Genomic DNA, 27457 nt, shown 5'->3' on the forward strand with positions numbered 1-27457 from the left:
ACAACCAAAGGTGAGGAGCATCCATCAGTATCCTGAGGAAATTCATGGCATCCTGATGCTGTGTGACTTTTGCCCGGGGCCCTCTTCCTGGATCGGTGGATATACCTGGATGATCCAGGTAAACGGGTAGGGATACCATCAGGTGGTATCAGTACGGGCAGCTAAAAAGCAGGCCTGCCTATCCTTAAGCTACTGGAGATAAGGCTTTAAAGAGTCCTCTTTTGATCATCATAAGCCTTAGGCTATAGATGGTACGTGACAATCTGTGGACCACAGCCGTCTGGATGGCGGAAAAGGCAGTTTCCTGAAGAAAGGATCTCTGGGGCAGTGACCTGTTGGCAGATAATTTCTGTTCGTTAACCGAAACTTAGTCATCTCCACTCTCCTCCCCCAGGCCATGAGGTGGAGACTGAAGAAAAACAACATCCAAAAAAGAGGTGATTCAACTCCAAAATGAACCCTGTAATCAAGTTTAGACCAGAACCTCCTAGAAAAGAAGGGGATGACTGCCATTGGCCAGGCCCCAAAGGGAGGGCCTATTTCTGCTTAATTTGGAACACAGAGCCAAGACCTGTGCTGGGGTCTCGAGATTGCCAGAGTCTACCCCCCTGCTGGTGGTTTCTAGGCACGGTGTGTGGAAGATCCGCCCCAGGGCGGCCCAAGTGGGGGCACGGAGTTAGCTGGGGCACAGAGCAGTCTGGCGTCCCGTGGTCTGGGCTGTACAACACCCTCTCCTGGAAGTCACGTGCCCTACGCCACAATAAAGAGAACTCAGGATGACCACAGATGGCTAAAGACAGGGACACAGGACCAAACTGCCTTTTTGGAGCTGGACCAATCTTTCTCAAACATCCTTGGGCCCTTCAATCCCACCAATTCCACACATTTCATGACTCTCCCAGTCATTAGGAGCTGCAGGAAGAGGCATGAGGCCCTACTATGTGAAGTGCAGGGGGGAAACAATCGGGCTTAGCTGGAGTTCTGGTGTGTCCAACGGAACTGGGTGAGGCTGGAAATGTTCTACACGCCCACCGTCCAACCATCAGCCGCCAGCCACACTAGCTGTGCTGGATGGCACAGATCAAGACAGGACAGAGGTGTCATACCGACTTTTTTTATCGTTAATTGGCTTATTCTCAATTCTTAGCTAAATCATGATCTCCTGTTATTTCCATGTAACTTCACAGGAAAGGGGGGGAGAAAGACTCAAATAGGCTGGTTTCTTGCTTTCTGATGTTTATTATGAGAGATCCTCATGAGTCATTACAGAGCTTTCATCTCTAGCCTTCTCCATACCTCCAGAGAGGGCAAAGAGAGCCTAGGGAAGGGAGAATGGAGTCCGGGAAAACTGGGTCGTGGATGTATTCCAGAAGGAAGAAAACACACGTTCTTTATTCTATTGCTTCAAACAGATGTGCCACACAGGTTGTGGGAATGGAAGATACAAACACAGCAAGCCAGGAAGACAGGGTTCGCAGGGCGGGGCTTCCGCTGCACAGGGGGCTGGCCTGACTTTACTGCTGCTCCCAGGGGAAGCTCCTTCAAGCTGGTGCAAACAGGTCCAAGGGCAGCATGGCTTCTTGTGGGTTGGTATGGCCAGGTGGGACACGGCTCTTCCGAAGCGCTGTTCTGCCTTCCAGACCTGAGCAGAGTCCCTGTGTGTGTGTGTGATGCTGAGGGCATGCACTCTGTACTTCTGAACCCTCTGTGGGTGGTGTGCCTGGGAGGCGCCTAGTCTGCAACACCCACAAGGCGGCCTACGACACAGACCCCACATGGCGCGGTGCTGTGGTTTAAAAAGAACCATGACCTGTCAAGGCCAGGCTACTAAAACACTGTCAGGGCCGGGCACCATCACCCACCCTTCCCACCGTTAAAAACACAGCAGCATCAAGACTGAGTCTGAAAGACCCCAGGGACAATAGGATGCAGGGCCGCTCTCCCCGTAGGTCTGTGGCCTGCCATGCTAGACATTCCTCCTGTGTGCCTCCAGTGCCCTGGGTGGGGGTGGGGGGGTGTCTCCCTGCCCCCTGCAAGTGCTCCGGGGATCTGGCGGTGCGTTCCTTCATAAACCCGTGTGTGGCTGCCATGGCCACCTCCTGCAGTGCTCTCAGCTGTCCCCGGGCACCTCACAAGCATGCCCGACCTCCCATCCCCATCAGCTCCTGATCTGATCGGTCCTGTGTGTAACAGAGACCCACCTACCTACAACAGGCTGGCACAGTCCTCCAACCCCTGCACAACAAAGCTGGAGAAGGATGGCCAGGCCAACCGCGAGGTAAGCGGACGACACTGGCTAAGGAGAAAAGTGCCAAAGCACAAAGCACTCGGCTCACAGAGACCAAGCAAACCTGTCCTGGGTGGCTGGTGGGTGACCAGGCGCGGGCGCCTCCGCAGGTGTCTGCCTAAGAGGTCATATGCCCTAGTGCAGGCTGTCCTGAGAGCCGTCACACTTGGCCCCGGGGGAAGGGGGACGACACTCCCGTAAGCTTCTAGGCACAGAGCTCTCAGTCCAAGGAGGACCTATTTACAACATACCTGACAATCAGTTATCAGTATACCCTGGAAACTGAGACTTCCTCTTGCTTCTCATTTTACCTTGTTTAAATATCAGTTATCCCCGGTGTGGGGAAAACGGGAGACAAAGTGTGGGGGGGAGCAGTGAGGGGAGAGATAAAGGAATATCAATAGTGAGGACGAAATGGAGACTGAAACAGGACACGATGAACAGGCAGAACCCGGGGGACAGGGGCCATGGCAACTACGGAGAAATGACTGTCATCACCTAGAGGGCCAGGGCCGGCCCACATGGCGAGAGGAGCTCTAGGACAGCTCTCCTCCCAGGCTCCAGGCCACCGCACAGGGGGCTCCACGCCAAGTTCTGCACGTGTCTTAAAAGAAAATTCTGCATAAACAATATCAGGGTTACAGACACTTGAGACACTTTCCTTGATCAGGTGATTGGTGTGCAAAGGCAGGACAATGGCCTTCCCCACCTCCTCCCGTCCAAGCAGGTAGTAAATTCTCCGAAATTGCCTGCAACACAATGGTATATAAGGTATAGCTAATCTCTTTTTTCTATCAAAAAGCTGGTAACACCAGACCGCAAGTCTGATAAATTCAGAGAGGTTCCAGGGCTCAAGGTAGCTCGGAGTGTCCAAATGGGGAGACACCTGGTGGTGGAAGCAGCCCCCCATTCCTAAGGCCGGTGCTCCTTCCCCTCTCTGGGATAGCCGACTGTCCATGAGAAGAGTCTCTGGCATGCTGGGCTCAGGTGTCAGCCGGGTTGACCTCTTTGGAACAGAAGTAGTGCACGACCACTCCGTTGGGGTATCTTGCAAATGCACTGCAGAGAAGGAAAACGGCTCAGGAGAGAAAACCACTTCCTAGAAAAGGTGCCTTACCCAGGTGCCATCCCAGAAGCGACCCACCCTAACCACAAGGAACGGCCCGCCCCTAGGGTCTTCTGGATTTACACAGCCACCATCTCTGTCAAATAACCAAACAGAGCATGAGTTCCGTGAAGTTTGAAGGCATGGGGATATTTCTTATTAAGTCATCAATGTGAAATACAGGGCAGATGGAGCAGATGGTTCTGCTCATCAGGACAAGTTTTTAAGCTAATTCTAACAACGTCTTTCTAAAGAAAAGGATTCTTCCACTCACATAAGAAAAAGGACAAAGCACCCTGCTTTGCAGGCAAGGGGATAGACTAGAGCATATGCTTTAAACAGAATGATGTTGGCTCAGGATTTTACTCAAGTCATGAGGTAGCAGATGGAAAGATCTTTTTCTTCCTTCACTGGCACACCCTAAAAGAGAACTTTCTCCCACATACAACTCATACACACCCACTGGCTACATCACAACGTCTAGCTGCCAGAAGGGAAGGGCTCTACAGGCACAAAGTCAAGAGCTCCATGCCACACACTGCAAGTCTTTAAATCCTCAAAGCTAAGCCACAACAGACAACACGGACTGCTCTCTGGAAGCTCAAGAAGTAACAGTGGCCGAGACAGTCAGCAGCCATGCTTTCCCCTTCAGCTAAAGGGCAGAAATCCATCCTGAGCATGACCCACATCACAGCTGAGGCTGCAGAGCCGTGGAGGAGGCTCACCTGTTCCCAATCTTCTTCTTACACACCATGCAGACCTTCTCCTCTGTGATGATGCACTTCACCTGCTGGTGTAAAATCCGCTCTTCCTGGACCTGCGAGAGGACAGCAACTGGGACGGAAGCCTCAGAGTCCGGCACACAGAACCGAAGGCAGAGGCTGGAGCTGTCTCCCCCGCCCAGCCCCCACAGATGCCTCTAATGGAAACCCTTGCAACCCACTGTCGAGATGGTTATGACATCAGTTTGAGCAATAGTGTTCAAGGAACACAAAGCTCTGCTTTTGTCTATGGGGAATATGTGGTTAACCGTCTCATACTAAGAAGTACAACCCCATCCTAGGGTTTGGAAGGTTCATACCCTCAGAAATTCTGCATGGAGAAGGTTCTTGAGCACTTGATTGAACCGTTTTTTTTGTGCATTTTCTTCCAAGACCTTTTCCAGAAAGATGCGTATATCGTTAATCTGAGTGTTTGCTGGTAGAAGGTTGATGGCCTAGGGACAGGAACAGAGATGGGAACGGGGTGAGACAGATTGGGAGTGAGCCTGAGGAAAAGTCTGAAGCCACACAGCTCTCGAACCCCAGTCCCTTCCTCTGTCCCCGCCTCTCACTCCTCTCACTCAGTACACCCCTGAGCGCCTCCCATCTCCCCAGAAGAGCTCCTGACCTTGGTGGTGTCCAGCTTGCTATGGTGCAGCTCAAGGACCTGCAGGGCGGCCTGGAGGTTGGCTTGTGGTTCCAGCAGTTCCAGCTTGATTGGTCCCAGGCAGTGAACACTGGGGGGCGACAGGTACATCCGGAGCAGGGACAGATACACCTGTCTCATACAAGTCACACACGTCAGGCTGGCAGTAAGCCTCCCAGAATCCCCCAGCATTACCACACCTAAAAATAAGAGGGGTTGGTCTCTAGTAAGAGCTGCCCTGGAACGCATAAAATTCATCATTTTTCACATTTTAAAAGATTTTGGTAAAGTCAGCCAACTGAAGATGTTAAAAATTAAGGGATGTTTTTCCTGAGAGAAAAAAAAATCAAATGCATTGTGTCTGTTAAGCATTATACTGTCGACAAAATGCTAACACTGCAAAATGACTCAAAAAGATCCCTCCCAGGAATCTGGATTTGACGCTGTAACCCTGTCACATTCTGGCAAATGAGGATTAACCTGAGCTGAGACACCACCTTTCCTACTGGTACCAGTAACAGAGGGCTTCTCAACCTTAGCACTCAACATTCTGGGCTGGCTAATTCTTTGTTGAGGCTATCCTGTGCACTGTTTAGCAGCGACTCTGGCCTCTACCGCCTAGATTCCAGTTGGCCCCACACCCTCAGGCATGACAATCGAAAGTGTCCAGACACAGACAAATCCATGTGCATTCTAGACAGGGGACATAAGTGCACCTCACTGCAACCATTAGATGTTCCTCCTCAACAGGCTGACCACAGAACTTAAACAAGCTGGGACTCTTTTAAGTAAAGGGGCAGGGTGCTACTCATCATCACAAGGATGACAATAAGCCAGAACCATCCCAAGCAAACCAGGATGTACAATCACCCTGTCTCTCCTCAGTACACATGCGCAAAATCAGTAATCTCAGCAACTTCTACCAGTGTCACCTGTGGCCACCCCCAAGGGGGTGAGGAGTGCTGTGAGGGACAGTGAAAAGCACACGTACCCTGGGGCCGGTGTCACTACTTACGTCTTTGCTGCCATCTCTGTTTTGGTCGTAATGCTTGTGGCAGTACCTGCAAGGGAGAAAGTGGTGAGACTAGGCCAGGGCAGCCATGTCAAGAGAGAGGTCATCAATTCTGCCTGCAGGAACAGCCTCATGAGGGCGCCACAATCGGGGGCCAGCACGGGAGGCAGAGCGGAGGGGAGGCGGCTTTCTGAACCTCTCCCGCCTCTCCTCTGCCTCTCCTCTCTCTTCGGGGCCTGCTGTCGGACTCGTTGGGCGGTGCGGTGGCAGGGTGAACGTACTCCTCGGCCATCTTTGTGTCCTTCAGGATGTGCACGTAGATGAAGAGCGCTTGCTCGTGCTTCCCCATGCGGCCCAGCAGCAGTGCGCGCTCTTCTAAGAGGCCTGCGAGGAAGAAGAAGTTTGAGTAACCCTCACCACCACTGAGTAAGCACAGGCCAGGGGCTAAGCTGTTACACAACTGGGTGAAACTATTTGTATTACTTGGGATTTTTTCAAGGAGAAAATTGCTAAAATTTTAAAAAGGGCGAAGGGAGCTATTTTAGGAAGTACTTTATCCCATCTTTTTTGTGACCACTTCTAAACCGGGAAAGAACGCTCATCCAACAACCAAGTGCATAATAAGCGCCCACAATGTGCCAAGCACTCCAGCTAAGGAAACACTTGGTCTCTGCTCCCCCGGAGCTTATACATCAAACAAACATGCGTCTTTTTCAGACAGATTATGCCAGATTACAAATACTGCCAAATAATGAACTTGCCCAAGAACATGTACTGATGCAGTAAACAGGTTTCAACCTGGCCATCAACTGCCTGGTGGTTCACACCCAAAACAGACTCCTCTCAGTCACGGTACAAAAGCGAATCTTCAGATGGGACAGAACAGCAGCCCTGGCCTGAAACACGGGGCTTTTTCCAGCCCCAACTTTTGGGAAGAATAGGGAACTGGGGAAAAGAGAAGGATGAGTTTTTCCATTACCTTCCACTGAAGTGGCTTCTGGCCATGAGCCAGACACTCACCGTCAAAAGGAAAGTCACAGATCAGCCGGCCTGGATCATAGTAGCCAGAAATTTCCAAGAACGTAAGGAGCTTCCGTCGGTACTCTCCCAGCTCACCCTCCTCCTCTCCAGCAGGAACTGGAGTTTTGCCTTCAACGGAAACCAAGCTCAAAATGAAACAATGCTGTGGGGCAGCAATGTGGGATCATCAAGAAAAACGAAGGGGATGGGGTTCAATGGTATCACCACAATGATCAGAAAGGGCCTCCACAGTGGGTTCCAGCTGGAGTTTTCTTAGTTTATGGTCTCTACACGACCCCAAAACATCAGCTTGAGATACAAAGAAAATCAAGCTGCACAGACAAGCGCTCTTGTAAGCAAATCTGTTTCTTATCAGCACAGCTGTCGTCTTGCAGACAAATCTGTTCCTTCCCCCTCCCATATGGGCAATGCTCAGCGATGCCCAGATCCAGACACGAGCTCTTGAGTCTCCCGTGCTGGCTCACTTAGCTGCCCCGGCTCTTCTGAGGAACTTCCCACCCACCTGGGCCCGCAGAGAAGAATAAGGTCTGCTTCCCTGTGCCACATGGCACCCTTGGGTCCCAGGTCACCTCTAACGCCCAGGGCCACCTGGCTTTCTATTAGAACTGGTACCTGCAGGGAAGGACAGGAGATACTCCTTCATCAGACCTTGCACCTTCTCACAGTACAGCTGGATCAGGCAGTTGTGGAACCGAGAGCCTGTCTCCTCCCAAACGTGGATGACATGTTCCTGAGGCAAGACATGGGTCTACCTGGTACCCTCTATGCTGTGGCCCAGCTCTGTCACCCCGTCTCCCTCATATTTTTAAGGCCCAACAGGTCCCATTGAGATTGTCTCCTAAAATAGCTCACAACCCAGCAATATCAGGGATTATTTTCTTGATTTGCACTCTAAGCTCATTCATTAATTTTGTCCCATAATCCTCTAAACTCTCACATCAGCCCACGTAGTTATGGTTACATAGTTGCATTCTGGTACTTAAAACCAATTTGGTTGTCCTATGGTTACGGCTGAATCTGAATGGCCATACAAATGTGGCTTTGAGATGTTTTTCTTGAACATCATTCTCTTTTATCCCTCTGTACTTTACCTCGATTTAGAAGGCATTCATCAAAGGTAACATTTCCAGCTTGATCTACCAAGATCTTTCTTCAGAGGAGGCAGAAATAATCTTCTTCCTTACATTACTACCAATCCCCAAGTGACATAAACCCCAATCTGAATTGCCCGATAACTGCCCCATGTGGCCCTGGATCCCGCATTTAAAGGTTTTTAGTTCAGACCAAAAAAAGATCTTACCAGATAAGGAATAGCCAGACCCTTAAAATTCTCCACTAAGAAGCCGAGCACTCGGTCACGTGGCAAAGACTCCACCTCCGGGAGGTCTTCGGTAAAGATCTGTGAGAACAAACCCGAGTTCCAGCAGCAGAACCATCTGACTGCAGTGCTGCCAACCATACACGTGCGCGTGCATGCGCGCGCGCGCACACACACACACACACACACACACAGTGGAGGGTCAAGTGGACTTCTGAAGGGGGAAGGGTCTACCAGATGGCACCTGTAGCGCGTGTGACAGACTAGGTCACGGGCGCCAATCTCCTGACGTCTGGACAAGGCTCTCTCCACATTATTACACTGTTGTCTCTTTCCCAGACTACTCCTCTGAACACCAGAGAAACTGCATGAATCCTACCTCCCCAACCCCATTGTCCTTAGTAGAATCAGGACCCAGCATGGGACTAGATAAATCCAAAAGACCTCTGTGACCTACCTTCAGGCCATCCTCTGGGAAGTCTCGCAGCACCCACACGGAGTAGGAAAAAATCAAATGCAGGTTTTCTGTGCCTGGGAAGGAAAAGATTTGTCGACAGGTGAAGCCCACCCTGGCCACAGGACTGGGAAGGTGGGTGCACAGGTTGCCCCCGAATTTACTTTCCAGGGAAGATAGTTCTGTCCAAGCACCAGTCACTCAGGGCTGCTTGGCCCTACTGGGCTGGCTACATGCCAAAGGGTTGTCACAGTTCCACCGAGGGGTTACTCTGACCCCAACTGGAGAAACAAAGTTGGGTGAGCACAAGGCAGGGAGGGGACTGACCTGACGGCATCAGAAATGGACGGAGATCAGGTCCATCTGAACACAATCCTTCCCCACTTCCCTTTCAAAAGTTGGACTTACCCAAATGCTGCAGATACTGCACTGTCCTCTCGTGGCCTTTCAGAGGCGAGTTGGCCTTCTTGGACTGGTCCACCAGCACCTGCAGAGCTGGCCATGAAGTGCCACCCCAAAAAAGGTCATTAGCCTCTTCCAGGAGGCACATGCCCACGGGAGAGTTACTGTACTTCAGTGGGTTTCCCCTCTCCCCAGACAAGAGACCCTCCCAGATTCGAGAAGCCCCTGCTCCGGCCACCTTTCTCATGGAGCCCCTTCTTCTCGTAGAGGATGATCAGCTCACTGTACTTGTGCGCCTTCTTCAGCACGTGCTCGCTCTCCTCGATGTGGCAGTGGTTGTTCTCCAGGCGCAGCAGAGGGGCCACTAGGGCCACGTTCGTCTGTGGAGGAAGTAGGACTTCCGTGGCAGCCGCGTTGTGAAGGGGCACCCCCACCCGTCCCCCTCCTAGCCCAGGCCTGCTTCAGGCCGCAAGGCCAGGGATGGAACCCAAGCCAGAGAAGGCCAACCGCCCTTTATCAGGACTACCGGGAATGGCTTTCACAGCATTATGCTCTTTCACACAGCAGGTTTTCATGTGCTGGAGGGGAGTGGGGGGCAGGAGGGGATACATTCAGGAAACACTGTCCCTGTTTGCCCTGTAGCACCAACCCCAGTCTTACCAGAGAAGACCAGCCCACTGCAAATTCTGGAGCAGTGTCTTGCCTTACCCTCCTAATTCCCAGAAACTCAGAGGTGTCAGGTCAAGGCTAGGTGGTACCCATCATCAAAGATACTTCACTCTTACTGATGGCAATTACCCCAAGGTAGCCCTTTCCCAGCTTCAGGGGACTGGGGAATTGTGGGTACTAAGTGCTTGGAGAACTCACATGGAGGTAGCACTTGAGCAGGGTGGTGTCAATGATTTGCAACAGCTTCTTCTTGGATTTGATGGTGGGAGTGCCTTCCATAAGCGGGGAGGTGCTAGACTGGTGATCAGAGTCATTCAGCTTCTTTACCAACTGGCTTCGTTTCTGCCAAGGCCCGAAAATGTGGGGTTAAGGCCAGGAGTAAATCATCCTTATCACCTGAGCTACTGTAATTCCACATACAGCCAACACAGCTCACACTTATCCACCCTGATCTCACATTAGCATATAATCTTTAGTGGGGATCAAAAGAAATGAATGCCAAATTGCCACAGATCCAGCAACAATTATTTATAGGGTAGTTACTACACACCGGGCACCATGCCAAGAACTTTATGTCATCCTATTTTAAAACTACAACAAATGCAGACATTATTATCATCCCTGCTTTACAAGCGAAGAAGCCAAGGCACAGATAATTAGATCTCTCACAAGCAGCTGAGGCAAGTTTCAAATTAGGATCTAATTCCAAAGCCCATGTTCTTTTATTAAAAAAAAAAAATCAACTTTCTTGAGGTGTAACATACAATAAAATGTACCCTTTTAAAGTATGAATCCATTTTGACACATATGTACATGCATATAACCACGACCCCAATCAAGGAACAGAACATTTTCTATCACCCCAGAAAGTTCCCTCGGGCTTTTCTCAAAGAATCCCACCCACCTCTGACACCACGGATCTGATTTCGATCACTAGAGATTAGTTTTTACCTATTCTAGAACTTCACATAAATATAATCACCCAAGTTGTACTATACTGTGTCTGGCAATGCCCTTCGTCTTATATGCTCTACCATCTCTCTGGCACAGTATCAGGGTCAGCTAACCCACACATTCCAAATGTCAGTGGAGAAGTCCTGGGAAAAACGTGTGCTCGGAGTCCTGAAGCAAAGACACTGGCAACAGAGGGTTTTCTTCAATGCCACAGGCTTAGGAGATATTCTGCCCCAGGAACCTTCTTCACTTGACACAGCCACATGAGCTGTGCAGGGTGCAGACAGAGGCATGTCTGGGTACCCCTGGAGCCCAATGTCAAGGAAGTGCCAAAGCTACACATGCCTGACCAGACCTATGGGACCTTCACTAACCCAGAAGCAGGCGGCAGGTAGCTGGCTTACAATTTCCCGGCAGTCTTTCTCAGTGCCTGCCCAGGGGACCCCCACAGAGGTCTTCACAACACCTATGGGGAAAAAAATTTACTAAGTTCTCGGACTTTGGGTGAGTGCCCAGAAAATAAATAACAGCCCTTTGTGACAGAAGTTTGTGGTGAACAGTCTTTAATGGAGACATTAATTTTAGTGTTCCCTTGCAAATTTCACTTATCTCTCCATAACAGTAAATTGGAAAAAAAAAAAAAAATCTAAATACTCCCTCTTAAAAAAAAACCATGTTAGAGAAGAATATTTATTGACAGAGGACTTTCTCAATATACAGCTAAATTTTTAAAAAGTAAGCTACAGAACAACTTTAGTTTGATATCCATTAGCAATAATAACCCCATAAATTTTATTTTTTTATTTTTTAAAGATTTATTTATTTGAGAGAGAGATTGAGAGACCAAGTGTGCGGGAGCAGGGGGAGGGGCAAAGGGAGAGGGAGAAAGAATCCTCACACAGACTCCCAGCTGACCTCAAAGCCCAATGCAGGGCTCAAACACAGGACCCCGAGATCATGACCTGAACCAAAACGAAGAGTCAGCCGCTCAACCAACTGAGCCACCCAAGGGCCCCAATAAATTTTTAAAAAACCGAATTCACGAATACATATCCAAGCATACCTCAGAGACATTGTGAGTCTGGTTCCAGACCACTTCGATAAAGCTAGTATCTCAATAAAGTGAGTTAAATTCATTTCCTGGTTTCACAGTGCATACAAAAGTTATGCTTATGTGTAAGTATGCTTATGGTAGTATTATGTCTAACAAAATAATGTATATACCTTAATTTAAAAATACTTTATTGCTAAAGAAGGCTAACCATCATCTGAGCTTTCAGTGAGTTATAATCTTTTGGCTGGTGGAGGGTTCTGCCTTGATGTTGATGACTCAGGGTTAGGGTGGCTGTGGTAATTTCTCAAAATAAGACAAGGAAGTTTGCCACATCAATTGACTCTTCAAGAATGATTTCTCTATAGCATGTGATGCTGTTTGATAGCATTTTACCCACAGAACTTCTTTCAAAACTGGAGTCTACCCTCTCAAACCCTGCCACTGCTTTATTAACTATGTTTATGGGTAATTTTAAATCCTTTGTTGTCATTTCAACAGTCTTCACAGCATCTTCACCAGAACTAGATTCCATCTCAAGAAACCACTTTCTTTGCTCATCTGTAAGAAGCAACTCATCATCCAGTACAGTTTTATCCTGAGATTGCAGCAAGTCAGTCACGACTTCAGGCCCCACTTCTCATTCTAGTTCTCTTGCTATTCCTACCACATCTGCAGTCACTTCCTCCACTGAAGTCTTGCACCCCTCAAAGCCACCGTTGAGGGCTGGAATCAGCTTCTTCCTAACTCCTGTTCATGTTGATATTCTGACCTCTTCCCATGAATCATGAGTGTTTTTTTTAAATTTAAATTTGATTAATTAACATATAATGTATTATTTGTTTCAGGGGTACAGGTCTGTGATTCATCAGTCCTTATATAATACCCAGTGCTCATTACACCACATACCTCCCCAATGTCCATCATCCCGTTACTCCATCCCTCCATCCCCCTCCCCTCCAGCAACCCTCAGTTTGTTTCCTATGATTAAGAGTCTCTTATGGTTTGTCTCCCTCTCTGGTTTCATCGTTTCATTTTTTCCTCTTCCTCTACAATCCTCTGCCTTGTTTCTTAAATTCCACATATCAGTAAGATCATATGATAATTGTCTTTCTGATTGACTTATTTCGCTTAGCATAATACCCTCTAGTTTCATCCACGTTGTTGCAAATGTCAACATTTCATTTTTTGATGGCTGCGTAATATTCCAGTGTGTGTGTGTGTGTGTGTGTGTGTGTGTGTGTATGCCACATCTTCTTTATCCATTCATCTGTTGATGGACATCTGGGCTCTTTCCATCATTTGGCTATTGGGGACATTTCTGCCGTAAACATTGGGGTGCAGGTGCCCCTTCGGATCAATTATATCTGTATCTTCGCGGTAAATATCCAATAGTGCAATTGCGGGGTCGTAGGGTAGCTCTATTTTCAACTTTTTGAGAACCTCCACACTGCTTTCCAGAGTGGCTACACCAATTTGTATCCCACCAACAGTGTAGGAGGGTTCCCCTTTCTCCACATCCCCGCCAACATCTGTCGTTTCCTGACTTAATTTTAGCCATTCTGACTGGCATGAGGTGGTATCTCATTGAGGTTTTGATTTGTATTTCCCTGATGCTGAGTGATGTTAAGCGCTTTTCCATGTGTCTGTTGGCCATTTGGATGTCTTCTTTGCAGAAATGTCTGTTCATGTCTTCTGCCCATTTCTTGATTGGATTATTTGTTCTTTGGGTGTTGAGTTTGATAAATTCTTTATAGATTTTGGATATTAGACCTTTATCTGATATGTCATTTGCAAATATCTTCTCCCATTCTGTCAGCTGTCTTTTGGTTTTGTCGACTGTTTCCTTTGCTGTGCAAAAGCTTTTTATCTTGATGAAGTCCCAATAGTTCATTTTTGCCTTTGCTTCCCTTGCCTTTGGAGACATGTCTAGCAAGAAGTTGCTGCAGCTAAGGTCAAAGAGGTTGCTGCCTGTGTTCTCCTCAAGGATTTTGATGGATTCCTGTCTCACATTTAGGTCTTTCATCAATTTTGAGTCTATTTTTGTGAGTGGTGTAAGGAAATGGTCCAGTTTCATTCTTCTGCATGTGGCTGTCCAATTTTCCCAACACCATTTGTTGAAGAGACTTTTTCCCTTGGATATTCTTTCCTGCTTTGTGGAAGATTAGTTGACCATAGAGTTGAGGATCCATTTCTGGTTCTCTACTCTGTTCCACAGATCTATGTGTCTGTTTTTGTGCCAGTACCGTACTGTCTTGATGATTATAGCTTTGTAATAGAGCCTGAAGTCTGGAATTGTGATGCTGTCGGTTTTGGTTTTCTTTTTCAACACTCCTTTGGCTATTTGGGGTAATCATGAGTGTTCTTATGGGATGTAGAATAGTGTATCCTTCCCAGGTTTTTTATTTATTTGGCCCAGATACAGAGGAATCATTATCTATAGCAACTATAGGCTTGTGAAATGTTATTTCTTAAAGAAGACTGGAAAGTTAAAATTACTTCTTGATCCATGGCTGCACAATGGATGCTGTGTTAGGATGAAAACATTAATCTTACTGTACATCTCCATCAGAGCCCTTGGGTGACCAGGTGCATTTCAAATAAGCAGTCACATTTTGAAAGGAATCTTTCTTTCTGAGCTGCAGGTCTGAACAGTGGGCGTAAAATATTCAGTAAACCATATTATAAACAGACGTGCTGTCATCCAGGCTTTTGTTGTTCCATTTATAGAGCACAGGCAGAGCAGATGTAGCATCATTTTTAAGGGCCCTAAGATTTTCAAAATGGTCAAAGAGCACTGGCTCCAACTTCAAGTCACCAGCTGCATTAGCCCCTAACAGGAGAGTCAACCTGTCCTTAGAAGCTTTGAACCCAAGCACTGACTTCTCTTCTTTAGCTATGAAAGTCCTAGTTGGCATTTCCTTCCAACAGAAGGCTGTTTCATACACTGAAGATCTGTTGTTAAGTGGAGCCACCTTCATTAATGATCTCACCTAGATCTTCTGGAGAACTTGCTGCAGCTTCTACATCAGCACTTGCTGCTTCACCTCGAACTTTATGTCATGGAAACGCCTTCCTTCTTAAACCTCATGAACCAACCTCTGCTAGCTTCCAACTTTTCATCTAGCTTCCTCACCCCTCTCAGCCTTCATAGATTTGAAGAGAGTTAGGGCCTTGCTCTGGATTAGGCTTTGACGAAAGGGAATGCTGTGGCTGGTTTGATTTCTACCCAAACCACTAAAACTTTCTCCAAATCAGCAATAAGGCTGTTTCCTTTTCTTATTCATGTTACTGATGTAGCAGTTTTAATTTCCTTTAAGAATTTTTCTTCTGTACTCACAACTTGGCTAAGTGGCACAAGAGGCCTAGAGTTTGGCCTATCTTGGCTTTTGACATGCTTTTCTCACTAAGCTTAATTATCTTTACTTTTGATTAGCAATTCTTCCTTTTACTTGAACACTTAGAGGCCATTGTAGGGTTAATAATTGACTTAATTTCAAAATTGTTGTGTCTCAGGGAATAGGGAGACCCAAAAAGTAGAAGAGGCAGGAACAGCCAGTTGGTCGAGTAGTCAGAACACACAGACATTTATTAAGTTTGCCATCTTATATGGGCACAGCTGGTGGCATGCCAAAACAATTACAACAGTGACATCAAAGATCAATGATCACAGATCACAAAAATATAATAATAATGAAAAAACTTGAAATGTGAGAATTACCAAAATGTGACACAGACACAAAGTGAGTAAATGCTGTTGGAAAAATGGTGCCAACAGACTTGCTCAATGCAGAGTTGGTGCAAATCTTCAATTTGTTAAAAAAAAAAAAAAGCAGCATCTGTGAAGCAAAATAAAGGAGGTGTGCCTCTAAAGGTCTAGAAGGACAACACTATAATGTTCATTACTTTTCTCTGGGTGGTAGGGTTATGGGTGATTCGTACTTTTGCTTTATACTTTTCTGTGTTTGCCCAGTTTCCTGCATAGAGCATGTATTTTCCCAAAAGTATGTATGTTCCAAAAGAGTGTTTCAAAAAACTTACTATTTTCTATCAACTAAGATTTATTCTTTTTAGTTCCCAGAAGAGCTTAGTGTAAATTTACCAGAAATCAAGTACATTTCCTGCTATCAAGATTTGGCATCAAACAGCTCAATGGTATGACTGAGCAGGGAGATGGAAGAGAAAGAAATGTGCCCAGCCCACCATGACTTCTATGGCATTCATTTATGGAATGTCTATGGAATTTGAGAAGGCCTGCCCTTCTCTGCCACAGAAAAGAGGTACTGCAACTCCCAGGTAAACTCTTCCACACACCTCTGTATCATACCTACCTGTGTCAGGTAGTCAATCAGAGCTAAGTGTGCCTTCTCCAATTCAGCCCCCGAGAGCACAGGCAGCGGGTTAGGATACTGCAGCTGCTTCCTGTAGTCTGTGGGCAGCAGGTCCGGGTACAGGCCCATCACATGGGTAGGATCTACATGGAAGGTAAACATGATTCCCCAGAAAGGAGCACAGCAATTTAGGGATCAGATAAAACAAGACCATTACTACAGCAAAATAAGTTCCAGACTGATTTTTAAGTTTTTTTATATTTTACATAATCTCTATACCCAACATCAAGAGTTGCATGCTCTACCGAATGAGCCAGCCAGGCACCCTCAGACTGATTTTTTTAAAAAGAATGACTCCAAGTTCATAAAAACTCAATTAGCTCTACACTTCTATAATCTGAGCACTATTTATATGTATATTTCACTAAACCATTACAAAAATGGCTTGACTCTATCTGCCAAGCCATATACAAATACACATATGCAGAACTAGAATGGAAAATTTATGAATTCTCTGAAAGTGGAGAAGAAAACATATTCCAAGAAAAAATTGCTAAGATACTAAAATTGATCGCTTCTCGGCCTTTTGGCTAAGAACAAGTTTAAGATATTAAAGTTGAAAAAAATCAATAGCCTTAAAAAATAAAAGAATTGTATGTCAAAAAAAGAATTATTACCAAAACAAATTACTATTACTAAAACAAAGCCAGACAATAGGCTAAGGCATATATTCGCAGCATATATGGCAAGAGGCTAATAAGTTAATTATATAAAACATAAATTGGTAAAAAAAAAGATCTCATCTGATAAACAGGCAAAAGACATGAACAACTGACAAGAAAATAATATAAATAAGTGGGAAAACGTTCTGCTACATTAAGAATCAAAGCAGTACATTTAATTAGTAAAATTAGTAAAAAAAATTTTTACATGATACTACCCAATGCTTGCAGTATTATGAGACTGAATAACTCTTACACTGCCAAGGCAAAAATACTCTACCTCAAGAAGGAAAGAGGCACTTGGACCCACTAATCCCACTTCTAGGAGTTTACCCTAAGAAAACAGTCTAAAGGCGGGGGTGGGGGGGAGGAAGACACATCTGAATGAACAGGTCATGTAATGAACATTATTTGTAACAATGCAATTCTGGAAACAATGTGGAATTCCTTCAGCAGCAGAACTATAGTCTATTCAACTAAGAGACTATAAGGCAATCATTACAAATTATAATTATGAAGGGCACACAGCAACATGGAAACGGTACATTTTTAACATTTTTAAGTAACAAAAACTATAAAAGCATATACTGTTATGATTATCATTACACTGAGATGTACACATGTGGAAAAAGCTTGGATGAAAAAGAGACAAAATGAGAGTCAAGGCTAGATCTAGAGTAAATTTTTTTTTCCTTTAACACTTTAATAAATGTTTTGTCCTAGCATTACTTTATTTTCATTAAAATTAAAAAAAAAAAAGTTGGAGGACCAGGAGAAGGCCATGTCCCTTCTAGAAGGAGCTGAGCTCCAGGCAAGCAGACCAGAAGAGAAATGTTACCCAGCCTTGCCTTGAAGCCTCCAGAACCCACATCATCCCCAAGAAACCTTTGTCTGACCCCAGTATTTCTGCCAAGCTAGGAAGACTGTGTTCCTCAAAACCTGAGAATTATGATAATGTGAAACAGACACTCCTGGGAAGCTGAAAGGGACAGCAGGCGGATCTGTGTGGCTGCCACAGAGAAGCACAGTCTGAGGAACGCAGACAACCGCTGGGGGCCCGGAGTGAATCCACCACCCTCGCCTAGGCTTTGCCAGCCTCCGGCACTACGGTGTGTGTCTACAGATGTGGCTCTAATCACATCGCTCTACTTAAAACCTTGTGATGTCACCTGAAGCCTACAATACAAAGTCCAAAGTCCAAAGTCCCCTGCAGCACTCAAGGGCCTCTAAGATTTAGACCCAACATCTCTTTCTCATATGACCTATCAAGCACCACCAACATCACAGTGGGCTGGGGCTCACAGACCCTCAGCCACCACTGAGTCCTCCTGCCACCCACCCTTCCTTTACACTCTGCTTTTCCTTCTATCTTCCAGAGCCCAGTCACCTCCTCTTGAGACTCCTGACTTACTTCTCCACAACCCTGGAGACACTTATTCCAACATTTCACCGATAGTTTTACATGTAAGAACTTTGTGATCGTATAACAGGTCTTACTTATCCACGAAGCCCAAGATCAGAGGTAGAGCTGGTACTGACATCGCTTATCTGATTCGCCTTTGGCCCACATGTTCACCGAGTCCAGGATTATGCCACACATTGAATCCCCAGTAATATAGACAGGTAATTCACAATGGGATTATAGTCCTTATGCAGAACAAAGGATACAGATCAGCTCTGCTCTAGCCACATGGATCTGGCTGCTCCTGGAACACACTAGGAGCATTCCAACCTCACCACCTTGGTACCAGCCATTCCCTTGGCCTGCAGTGCACCTGCCCAGATACCTGCCCGGTTCATTAAATAGCTTCCTTCAGGCCCTAACTTCTCAGAGATGCCTTCCCTGACCATTTTATCTTAAATTGTAATCCTAATTCCCATCTTCAGTACTCCTTATCCCCATTCCCCTGCTTTATTTTTCTTAGGATTTACCACTTCCCAATATATTATAAATTTGCTTATTTATTTGGGTGTCTGCCCCCTCTCCAACAGAATATAAGCCCCACTACCTGGTATCCAGCATAATCTCCAACGCACGGTAGAAGCTTGATAAAATTTTTATTGACTAAATAAGTAATGAATATAGTATCTGAACAAATTCAATAGTCTAAGGCTCAACTTCAAGATCTAAATATGGGTTTCAAGAAATATAAAAACTGGGGCAGCTGGGTGGCTCAGTCAGTTAAGCATCTGCCTTCGGCTCAGGTCATGATCCCAGGGTCCTGGGATCCAGCCCCAAGTGGGGCCCCCTCTTCAGCGGGGAGTCTTCCTCCCCCTCTCCCTCTGCACCCACCCCCTGGCTTGTGCTCTCTCTCTCTCAAATAAATAAATAAAATATAAAAAAAAAAGAAATATAAAAACTATCTTATTCACATTCTTGCCATTCCGCGCATCATGCTCAACCACCAAGACTCCAAAACTCCATGGTCTCAATGCAGTGTGTCTTTTTACCAAGCTCCTGTGCAAATACCTATAGTACTTACCTTTCTATCTTGCCTTAGAGCTTTTTATGTACAAGTTGTAGGTTGCCATAAGGAAATAATCTAAAATATTGGTTCTTAAACATTTTTAGGATCTAAGACATCAGAGGGTATGATCAAACATTCTAATCCTCTCTCCAGAAAAACCCACATATGAAAAAAATTTTTACATCAAGTCTAGGGTGGTTCACAAACTTGATAAAGTCCACTCACAGGCCCTATGTCCCCAGTGGGAGCAGACAGAGCTTCTTTCTCACTCACAAGGGGTAGAAATAGGCCACCCTTATAAGAAACCTATCTGTGGAACACAGTAAAGTGAGAGGCAGGAAAAGCAAACCTAGGCCCAGTCCATCCTACACTAGGGGCATCAAAGGACACTAGGCCTGGTAGTATGACCTTCCAGCCGTCTGAGACTGTTCTCTGAAGCCTGGCCTCCCTCTGGCTCCGAAGAGACATCCCTCTACAAAGTTTCCTCCTGCTCCTATTCCACGCCCCTGAAAGCAGTCCTCCGACTTGGCATCCCAGGTATACTCTACAACCTGAGTTTCTTTAATATGAATTAGTTAACACAGTTCGTAAGTGGAATATTATCATTATGAGGCAAAAGTTGTGTTGGGGGGCACCTGGGTGGCTCAGTTGTTTAAGCGTCTGCCTTCGGCTCAGGTCATGACCCCAGGGTCCTGGGACTGAGCCCCGCACCGGGCTCCCTGCTCAGTGGGGAGCCTGCTTCTCCCTCTCCCTCTGTGCTCTCTCTCTCTCCAATAAATAAAATCTTATATTAAAAAAAGTTGTGTTGATTTGTATGCAAATTTCCAGCTTGTTAATGTTTTAAAGTGACCAGGTAAGCTTACTCACAATTTTTTTTTTTTTTAAAGATTTTATCCCTTTATTTGACAGAGAGAGAGATAGCGAGAGAGGGAACACAAGCAGGGGGAGTGGGAGAGGGAGAAGCAGGGAGCCTGATGTGGGACTCGATCCCAGGACCCCGGGATCATGACCTGAGCCGAAGGCAGACGCTTAACGACTGAGCCACCCAGGTGCCCAAGCTTCCTCACAATTAAAGAAAAAGCCTTACCTATACAGGGAGACCTAAAGAAAAGAACTGAAACAGAAGTGACCTCTTTTAGTGCAAGGAGTGGCTGGCTGGTTAGTAGCTTCAAAATCCACTATACTTTCTATTAAGTTAAACCAGCTGGAAAAGCTGAGAGTAAAAATAAAGCAAAGATGTTCCCCCCACGTTCATTTTTTTGGGGGATCTCATAAAGAAGTCTATACCCAGGATCACACTTTTTATTTTGATGAAACTAGTTTCTGTTAGAAGCAAATATTCTCAAAGATTTGTATCTCAAAGGAGAAAGCATAGCCTCAAGGTTCAAGACTGCAAAGCACCACCATGCTGAGTACCAACAACAGTGGGCATTTAATGTTAGTAGGACAGCTATTGTTTTCGTATTCCACTGACCAAGCTGCCTATGTCTTGAGTGGTCTGCCCCAACCTCATTTCTCCCATAAGCCCTGTTATTTCCCAAGAGTATTTTATTATAGAATATAAGGATTTGCAGGACCATATTAAAGCCCTCATAGCAAAAATGCCTGCACCTTGATATACGTAAAAAAGAGTGCCTTGGGTGCCATGTATGAATATTCTAGCCACTGGAAAGAGATCTCACCTCTCTACTCTAAGTAAATAAAGGGATAGTGGAAGTCTGTGTTTATGGGTGAGACCAGGTACACAAGATAAGGACTGCAAATATATAACACTGTGGCCACCCACAAGATCCTGTGAGGCACGAGGATCAACTGAAATGAGCAGAAACTAGCCCCAGTTTCAGATGTCTAGCACCATTTCTCCCATCCTTTCCAGTTTCCCCTCCCTCCATGAGGTCCATCCAAGGCCAAACCCATGTGTTACCTGTGCCAAGCTTAGCAAAGACCTGCATGGACTCATCAAAACGTTTCTGGCAGAAGAGGTTGAAGGCATACAAGTTCTTGATGTGATGGATCTGTTGCTGCTTTTCGCTGTCAGAATCATCTTTCATCTCCTAGTAAGAGAGTAGAACAGGTAAGAGCGCATTCATTCAACAAATATTTATTCAGTATATACTACGGATCAGACAACATCATAGGAGGTCCGCATGCCAAAGTGTACAAGACAAGCCACATGGCACCTGCCCTCAAAGACTGTCCTGACAATCTAACCACAAGACTGAGAAGAAACTCTGCAATTAAAATGCAACAGTGTTTCTACAAAATACCTGAGCAGTACCCCTGAAAACGGTCAAGGTCATGAAAAACAAGGAAACTGTAAGAAACTGTCATATGGGGCGCCTGGATGGCTCAGTCATTAAGCGTCTGCCTTTAGCTCGGGTCATGATCCCAGGGTCCTAGGATCGAGCCCCGCATCGGGCTCCCTGCTCGGCGGGAAGCCTGCTTCTCCCTCTCCCACTCCCCCTGTTTGTGCTCCCTCTCTCGCTGTGTCTCTGTCAAATAAATAAATAAAAAATACTAAAACAAATTAAAAAAAAGAAACTGTCATACATCAGAGGGCACTAAGGACACAGAACAACTAAATACAATGTAATTTCTGGATTTGAAACTGGAACAGAAAAAGGGCATTAACTAATGGAAAAACTGGTGAAATCTGAATAAAGTCTAGAGTTTAGTTTAAAAACACAAAAAAATCAAAACTAAAAACAGGGTGAGTGAGGACAGAATGCAGGGCATTTAATGTCACTGGCACAGCTGGACAAGGTTAAGAGCTAAATTAATGCAGCTATTTATTATCTTTGTTTCTTCCTTATAACTTTTATTCCCCTTATATTCTTTTTAACCAATCTTTACCACATTTAATTTCTTCCTTCAAAATTTCTTTCCATTTCTTCCCTTCTTTTCCTTTCCTATTCTGTTGCCATCACCCCACTCCAGACCACCATCACCACAGGGCCACACCCCGTCTAAGCCCTCTTGGTGCTTTACAGGTTTTCAGAACCTGGCACAGCCTTCTTCTCTAGCTTATTCCCAGACGCTCAAGCATCACCCTCCACTCCAGTCAGGATGAGCTCCAAGCCATTTCTCCACTTGTTTTCTCTTAACTTCCTTAGGCTCTTACTGCTCCCTCTTTCCCCACCTGATCCTGATCTCTCCTATTCACAAAGGGTCCAACCCTGGGATGTCCTGTCCAGCCCACAGGGAACTGTCCTCTGGCTAAAATTCTGCTCCACATTTTGTCAATAGCGAAGTTTAACATGTACTCGCCCTCTGAAAGTTTCATGTATATTCTTTGATTTATTTAAATAAAAGACAGGTTCCCAAAGAGCTAAGATGGTATCAACCAACCTTCTTTCCTCATAGTACAACACCTAGTAAGTGCAAGTCTAGAAAAGAGAAGGGAAAAATGGAAACCCACTTCCACCTTCTCTACCGAAGATTAAACACATAACCTGCAGCAGGAAGATCACTGAAAAGACCCAAGACCCTCCTGTGAAGAAAAACAGATACTAAAAAAGCTATGTGCTGCATGACACCCTTTAAAGTTCAAAAACTAAATTATTCAAGCACACATATATATGTAAATGGTTAACAAAAAACAACCTTTTAAAATTTATTAATCCCAGTATAACGAACATAGTGTTATATCAGTTTCAGGTGTACACAGCAGTGACTCCACACTTGCATACATCGTCACAGGGGCACGCCGTAATCCCCAGCACCGACTTCCCCCATCCCCCACCACCTCCCCCTCTGGTAAGTTAAAAGTCTGCTTTTGTGGTTTGTCTTTTTCATCCCTTTTGTTTCTTAAATTCCACATGAGTGAAATCATATGGTATTTGCCTTTCTCTGACTGATTTCACTTAGCATTACACGCTCTAGCTCCATTCACGTTGTTGCAAATGGCAGGATTTCATTCTTTTTGATGGCTGAGTAATATTCCATATTACCGATGCGAGATATATAGATATATATAAATATCTATCTCAGCTCTTCTTTATCCATTCATCTATTGATGGATACTTACGTTGCTTCCATATCTTGGCTATTGTAAATAATGCTGCAATAAACTTAGGGGCGCATATATCTTTTCGAATTAGTGTTTTTGTATTCTTTGGGTAAATACCCAGCGGTGGAATTACGGGATCATATGGTAATTCTTTTTTTAATTTTTTAAGGAACCTCCATATTGTTTTCCATAGCAGCTGCACCAGTTTGCATTCCTGCCCACAGTTCGTAAGGGTTTTTCTTTCTTCACATCCTCACCAACCCTTGCTGTTCCTTGTGTTTTTTATTTTAGCCATTCTGACGGGCGTGAGGTGTATCTCATTGTGGTTTTGGCAGCTCCCTCCGCCTTCTGTTTCTCTTCTGATATCTCCCCACAGTTTCACGACTGCCTACGGTTTACCTTGCCAAAGGCAGTAGCTTTTCTGCTTGTAGAGATCCAAATATATATTCTTACATCTCAGGCTGATTTTTCATGGGTGTTCAAAATGGTTTGATAGATATCCAGCTAAATTCTGGGGACCAGTTGAAACGGAGTCCCCTCCTCTGCCATCTTGCCTCCACTTTTCATTGTGGTTTTGATTTGCATTTCCCTGATGATGAGTGATGTTGAGCATTTTTTCATGTGTCTGTTGGCTATCTGTATGGCTTTCTTTGGAGAAATCTCTGTTCATGTCTTCTGCCCATTTTGTAATTGGATTATTTGCTTTCTGAATGTGCAGTTGTACAAGTTCTTTATGTATTTTGGATACTAACCCTTTATTGAATACGTCATTTGTAAATATCTTCTACCATTCCACAGGTTGTCTTTTAGTTTTGTTGATGGTTTCCTTTGCTGTGCAGAAGCTTTTCATTTTGATGTAGTCCCAATATTTTATTTTTGCTTTTGTTTCCCTTGCCTGAGGAGATGTATCTAGAAAAATGCTGCTATCGCCTATATCAGAGAACGTACTGCCTGTGTTATCTTCTATGATTTTGACGGTTTCAGGTCTCACATTTAGGTCTTTAATCTATTCTGAGTTTATTTTTGTGTATGGTGCAAAAAAGTGATCCAGTTTCATTCTTTTGCATACTGCTGTCCAGTTTTCCCAGCACCATTTTTGAAGAGATTTTTTTATCCATTGTATATTCTTGCCTCCTTTGTTGCAGATTAATTAACCATATAATCATGGGTTTATTTCTGAGCTATTCTGTTTCATTGATCTTTGTGTCCATTTTTCTGCCAGTACCATACTGTTTTGATTCCTACAGCTTTACAGTGTATCTTGAAATCTGGCATTGTGATACCTCCCCTCCAACTTTGTTTTCCTTTCTCAAGATTGTTTTGGGTATTTGGGGTCTTCTGTGGGTTACATACAAATTTTAGTACTGTTATAGTTTTGTGAAAAATGCTCTTGGCATTTTGATAGGGATTGCACTGAATCTATAGATTGCTTTTGGTAGTATGGAGATTTGAACAATATTAATTCTTCCATTCATTGGCATGGGCTATCTTTCCATTTGTGTCATCTTCAATTTTTCATCAGTGTTTTCAGAGTACAGGTCTTTCACCTCCTTGGGTAAGGTTTATTCCTAAGTATTTTATTCTTTTTGGTGCAATTGTAAATGGGATAGTTTTCTTAATTTCTCTTTCCACTATTTCATTGTTAGTGTATAGAAATGCCACAGATTTCTGTAGATTGATTTTGTACCCTGTGACTTTACTGAATTCATTTATGAGTTCCAGCAGTTTTTTGGTGGAGTCTTTTGGGTTTTCTATATATAGTATCATGCCATCTGCAAATAGGGATAGTTTTACTTCTTCCTTACTGATTTGGATGCCTTTTATTTCTTTTTGTTGTCCAACTGCTGTGGCTAACACTTCCAGTACTATGTTGAATAAAAGTGGTGAAAGTGGACATCTTTATCTTTTTCCTGACCTTAGGGGAAAGGTTCTCAGTTTTCCCCATTTAGGATGATATTAGCTGTAGGTTTTTCATATATGGCCTTTATTATGTTGAGGTATATTCCCTCTAAACCTACTTTGTTGAGGGTTTTATCATGAATAGATGTTGTACTTTGTCAAATGCTTTTTCTGGGTCTACTGAAATGATCATTATGGTTCTTATCCTTTCTCTTATTGATGTGATGTATCAGGCTGACTGATGTGCAAATACTGAACCACCCTTGCAACCCAGGAAGAAATCCCACCTGATGTGGTGAATGATTTTTTAATGTACTGTTGGATTCAGTTAGGAAGTATTTTATTGAGGATTTTTGCATCTGTGTTCATCAGGGATACTGACCCAGGGATACTGTAGTTCTCCTTTTTTTGTAGTATCTTTAACTGGTTTTGGTATCTGGGTAATGCTGACCTCATAGAAGGAATTTGGAAGCTTTCCTTCCTCTTCTGTTTTTTGGAATAGTTTGAGAAGAATAGGCATTAACTCTTCTTTAAATGTTTGGTAGAGTTCACCTGTGAAGCCATCTGGTCCCGGTCTTTTGTTTTTTGGGAGTTTTTTGATTACTGATTCAATTTCATTGCTGGTAATCAGTCTGTTCAAATTTTCTATTTCTTATTGATTCAGTTTTGGGAGGTTATATGTTTCTAGGAATTTATTTATATCTTCTAGGTTGTCCAATTTGTTGGTATATAATTTTTCATAATCTCATAATCCTCTTTGTATTTCTGTAGTGTCAACTTCTCCTCTTTCATTTCTAATGTTGTTTGAGTCCTCTCTTTTTTGATGAGTCTGGCTAAATTGGCTATTACCAATTTTGTTGATCTTTTCAAAGAATTAGCTCCTGGTTTCATTAATTTGTTCTACTGTATTGTTTTGTTTCTATTTCACTTATTTCTGCTCTGATCTTTATTATTTCCTTCCTTCTGCTGGTTTGGAGTTTTGATTGTTGTTTTTCTAGCTCTTTTAGGTGTAAGGTTAGGTTGTTGATTTGAGATTTTTCAATAAGAAATACATTTTTAAAGAGCACAATAAACACAAATTTAGGATAATGGCTTGTCTGGAGGGGAGGCAGAAGAATGAGATGGAGAGGAACATATAGGTTATGTAAGCTGTTTTTCTTGGGTAGGATGGTGGGTTCATGGGTATTTATTATTTTAAAAATGAAAAAATATTAGGGCAATGCATGAGTGACAAAAAAATACAAATAAAGTAGTAAGATGCTGAAATTAAATGCCCCAAGAAAAACACAATCTTTATGGGATAGTAAATATTTCTAACGATTAAGACTGGATTTTTGTTTTAAATCCAAAATGTATATATCCAAGATAAATACCACCCTTCAAAAGTATCTATCAGGGGCACCTGGGTGGCTCAGTCATTAAGTGTCTGCCTTCAGCTCAGGTTATGATCCCAGGGTCCTGGGATTGAGCCTTGCATCAGGCTCCCTGCTTGGCGGGAAGCCTGCTTCTCCCTCTCCCACCCCCCCTCTCTCGCTGTGTCTCTGTCAAATAAATAAAATCTTAAAAAAAAACAAAAACAAAAAACAAAAGCATCTGTCACGTGACTATAAACATAAATTCCAAAATTTGTGACCACTGCTTTCCTCTCAGAAATAATTTACAAAATACTCTAAAAACTAAGCTTTTTAAATATTCATAAAAATCTCTTCTCTTTTACTAAATTAGCACTGTCTAGTTTAAGGTCTAGGATCAGAATGACCTTTGGTTGTTTCCTAAAATCAAATCCACTCTCTACAGACAATAATCACCACTGGGGATATTTAAAAGAACAAGACAAGTCTCAGAAGTCAGTCTCCAAGAAGTGTGTTGGCAATGAGAGAACTGCCAAAGCAAAAGCATGGGCACTACTTGGCTGTGAACAACATTCCATCCTAACATTTAAGGAGAGTGGCAGCCATAAATATAAGAGTGCAGCCCCCCAATGCAGCAACTCGAGGTGGTTTCAGAAACCTGAAGAAGGCCTGCTTATCCAAAGACAGGGATCTACTGTTGGAAGGAATTCTGAAAAGCCCTCTAGTTGTTGCATTCAATCAGACTATAATCTTACATTATGATTGTTATTTTATTTCATTTTTTTATGATTGTTATTTTAATGCTTACATTGTCTTATTTTTCAAGGCTATTAAATTATCAAGGCTACATCGTATCTATTAAATTATTTTATTGTCTTCTAAATTCTAGGAGATACTATTATTATAATTGGCATTCATTCTACATTTGACAGATAAGCCATCTGAAAAAGTGAAATTATTTAGTTATATAGATACT

General features: G+C 44.1%; 1 protein-coding gene across 1 annotated transcript in view; it reads right to left on the minus strand.

The window, feature by feature from the left end:
• Window positions 1-1219: 1219 nt before the first annotated feature.
• Window positions 1220-27457, minus strand: part of VPS39 (VPS39 subunit of HOPS complex) — a 48881-nt gene continuing 22643 nt past the window's right edge. Inside the window, exons 11-25 of the mRNA XM_028094439.2 lie at window positions 21146-21275; window positions 16032-16174; window positions 9894-10037; window positions 9265-9406; window positions 9033-9119; window positions 8628-8701; window positions 8153-8251; window positions 7465-7582; window positions 6832-6960; window positions 6093-6195; window positions 5815-5860; window positions 4782-4931; window positions 4474-4608; window positions 4118-4209; window positions 1220-3346 (exon numbers count right to left, since the gene is read on the minus strand). Of these exons, the coding sequence (XP_027950240.1) occupies window positions 3271-3346; window positions 4118-4209; window positions 4474-4608; window positions 4782-4931; window positions 5815-5860; window positions 6093-6195; window positions 6832-6960; window positions 7465-7582; window positions 8153-8251; window positions 8628-8701; window positions 9033-9119; window positions 9265-9406; window positions 9894-10037; window positions 16032-16174; window positions 21146-21275 (1668 nt within the window). The 3' untranslated portion in view covers window positions 1220-3270. The remainder of the gene's footprint in view (window positions 3347-4117; window positions 4210-4473; window positions 4609-4781; window positions 4932-5814; window positions 5861-6092; window positions 6196-6831; window positions 6961-7464; window positions 7583-8152; window positions 8252-8627; window positions 8702-9032; window positions 9120-9264; window positions 9407-9893; window positions 10038-16031; window positions 16175-21145; window positions 21276-27457) is intronic.

This window comes from Eumetopias jubatus, unplaced genomic scaffold (assembly GCF_037043125.1).
Source record: "Eumetopias jubatus isolate StellerSeaLion01/CBP00866 unplaced genomic scaffold, mEumJub1_p1.0 scaffold_7, whole genome shotgun sequence".
Lineage (NCBI taxonomy): Eukaryota > Metazoa > Chordata > Mammalia > Carnivora > Otariidae > Eumetopias > Eumetopias jubatus.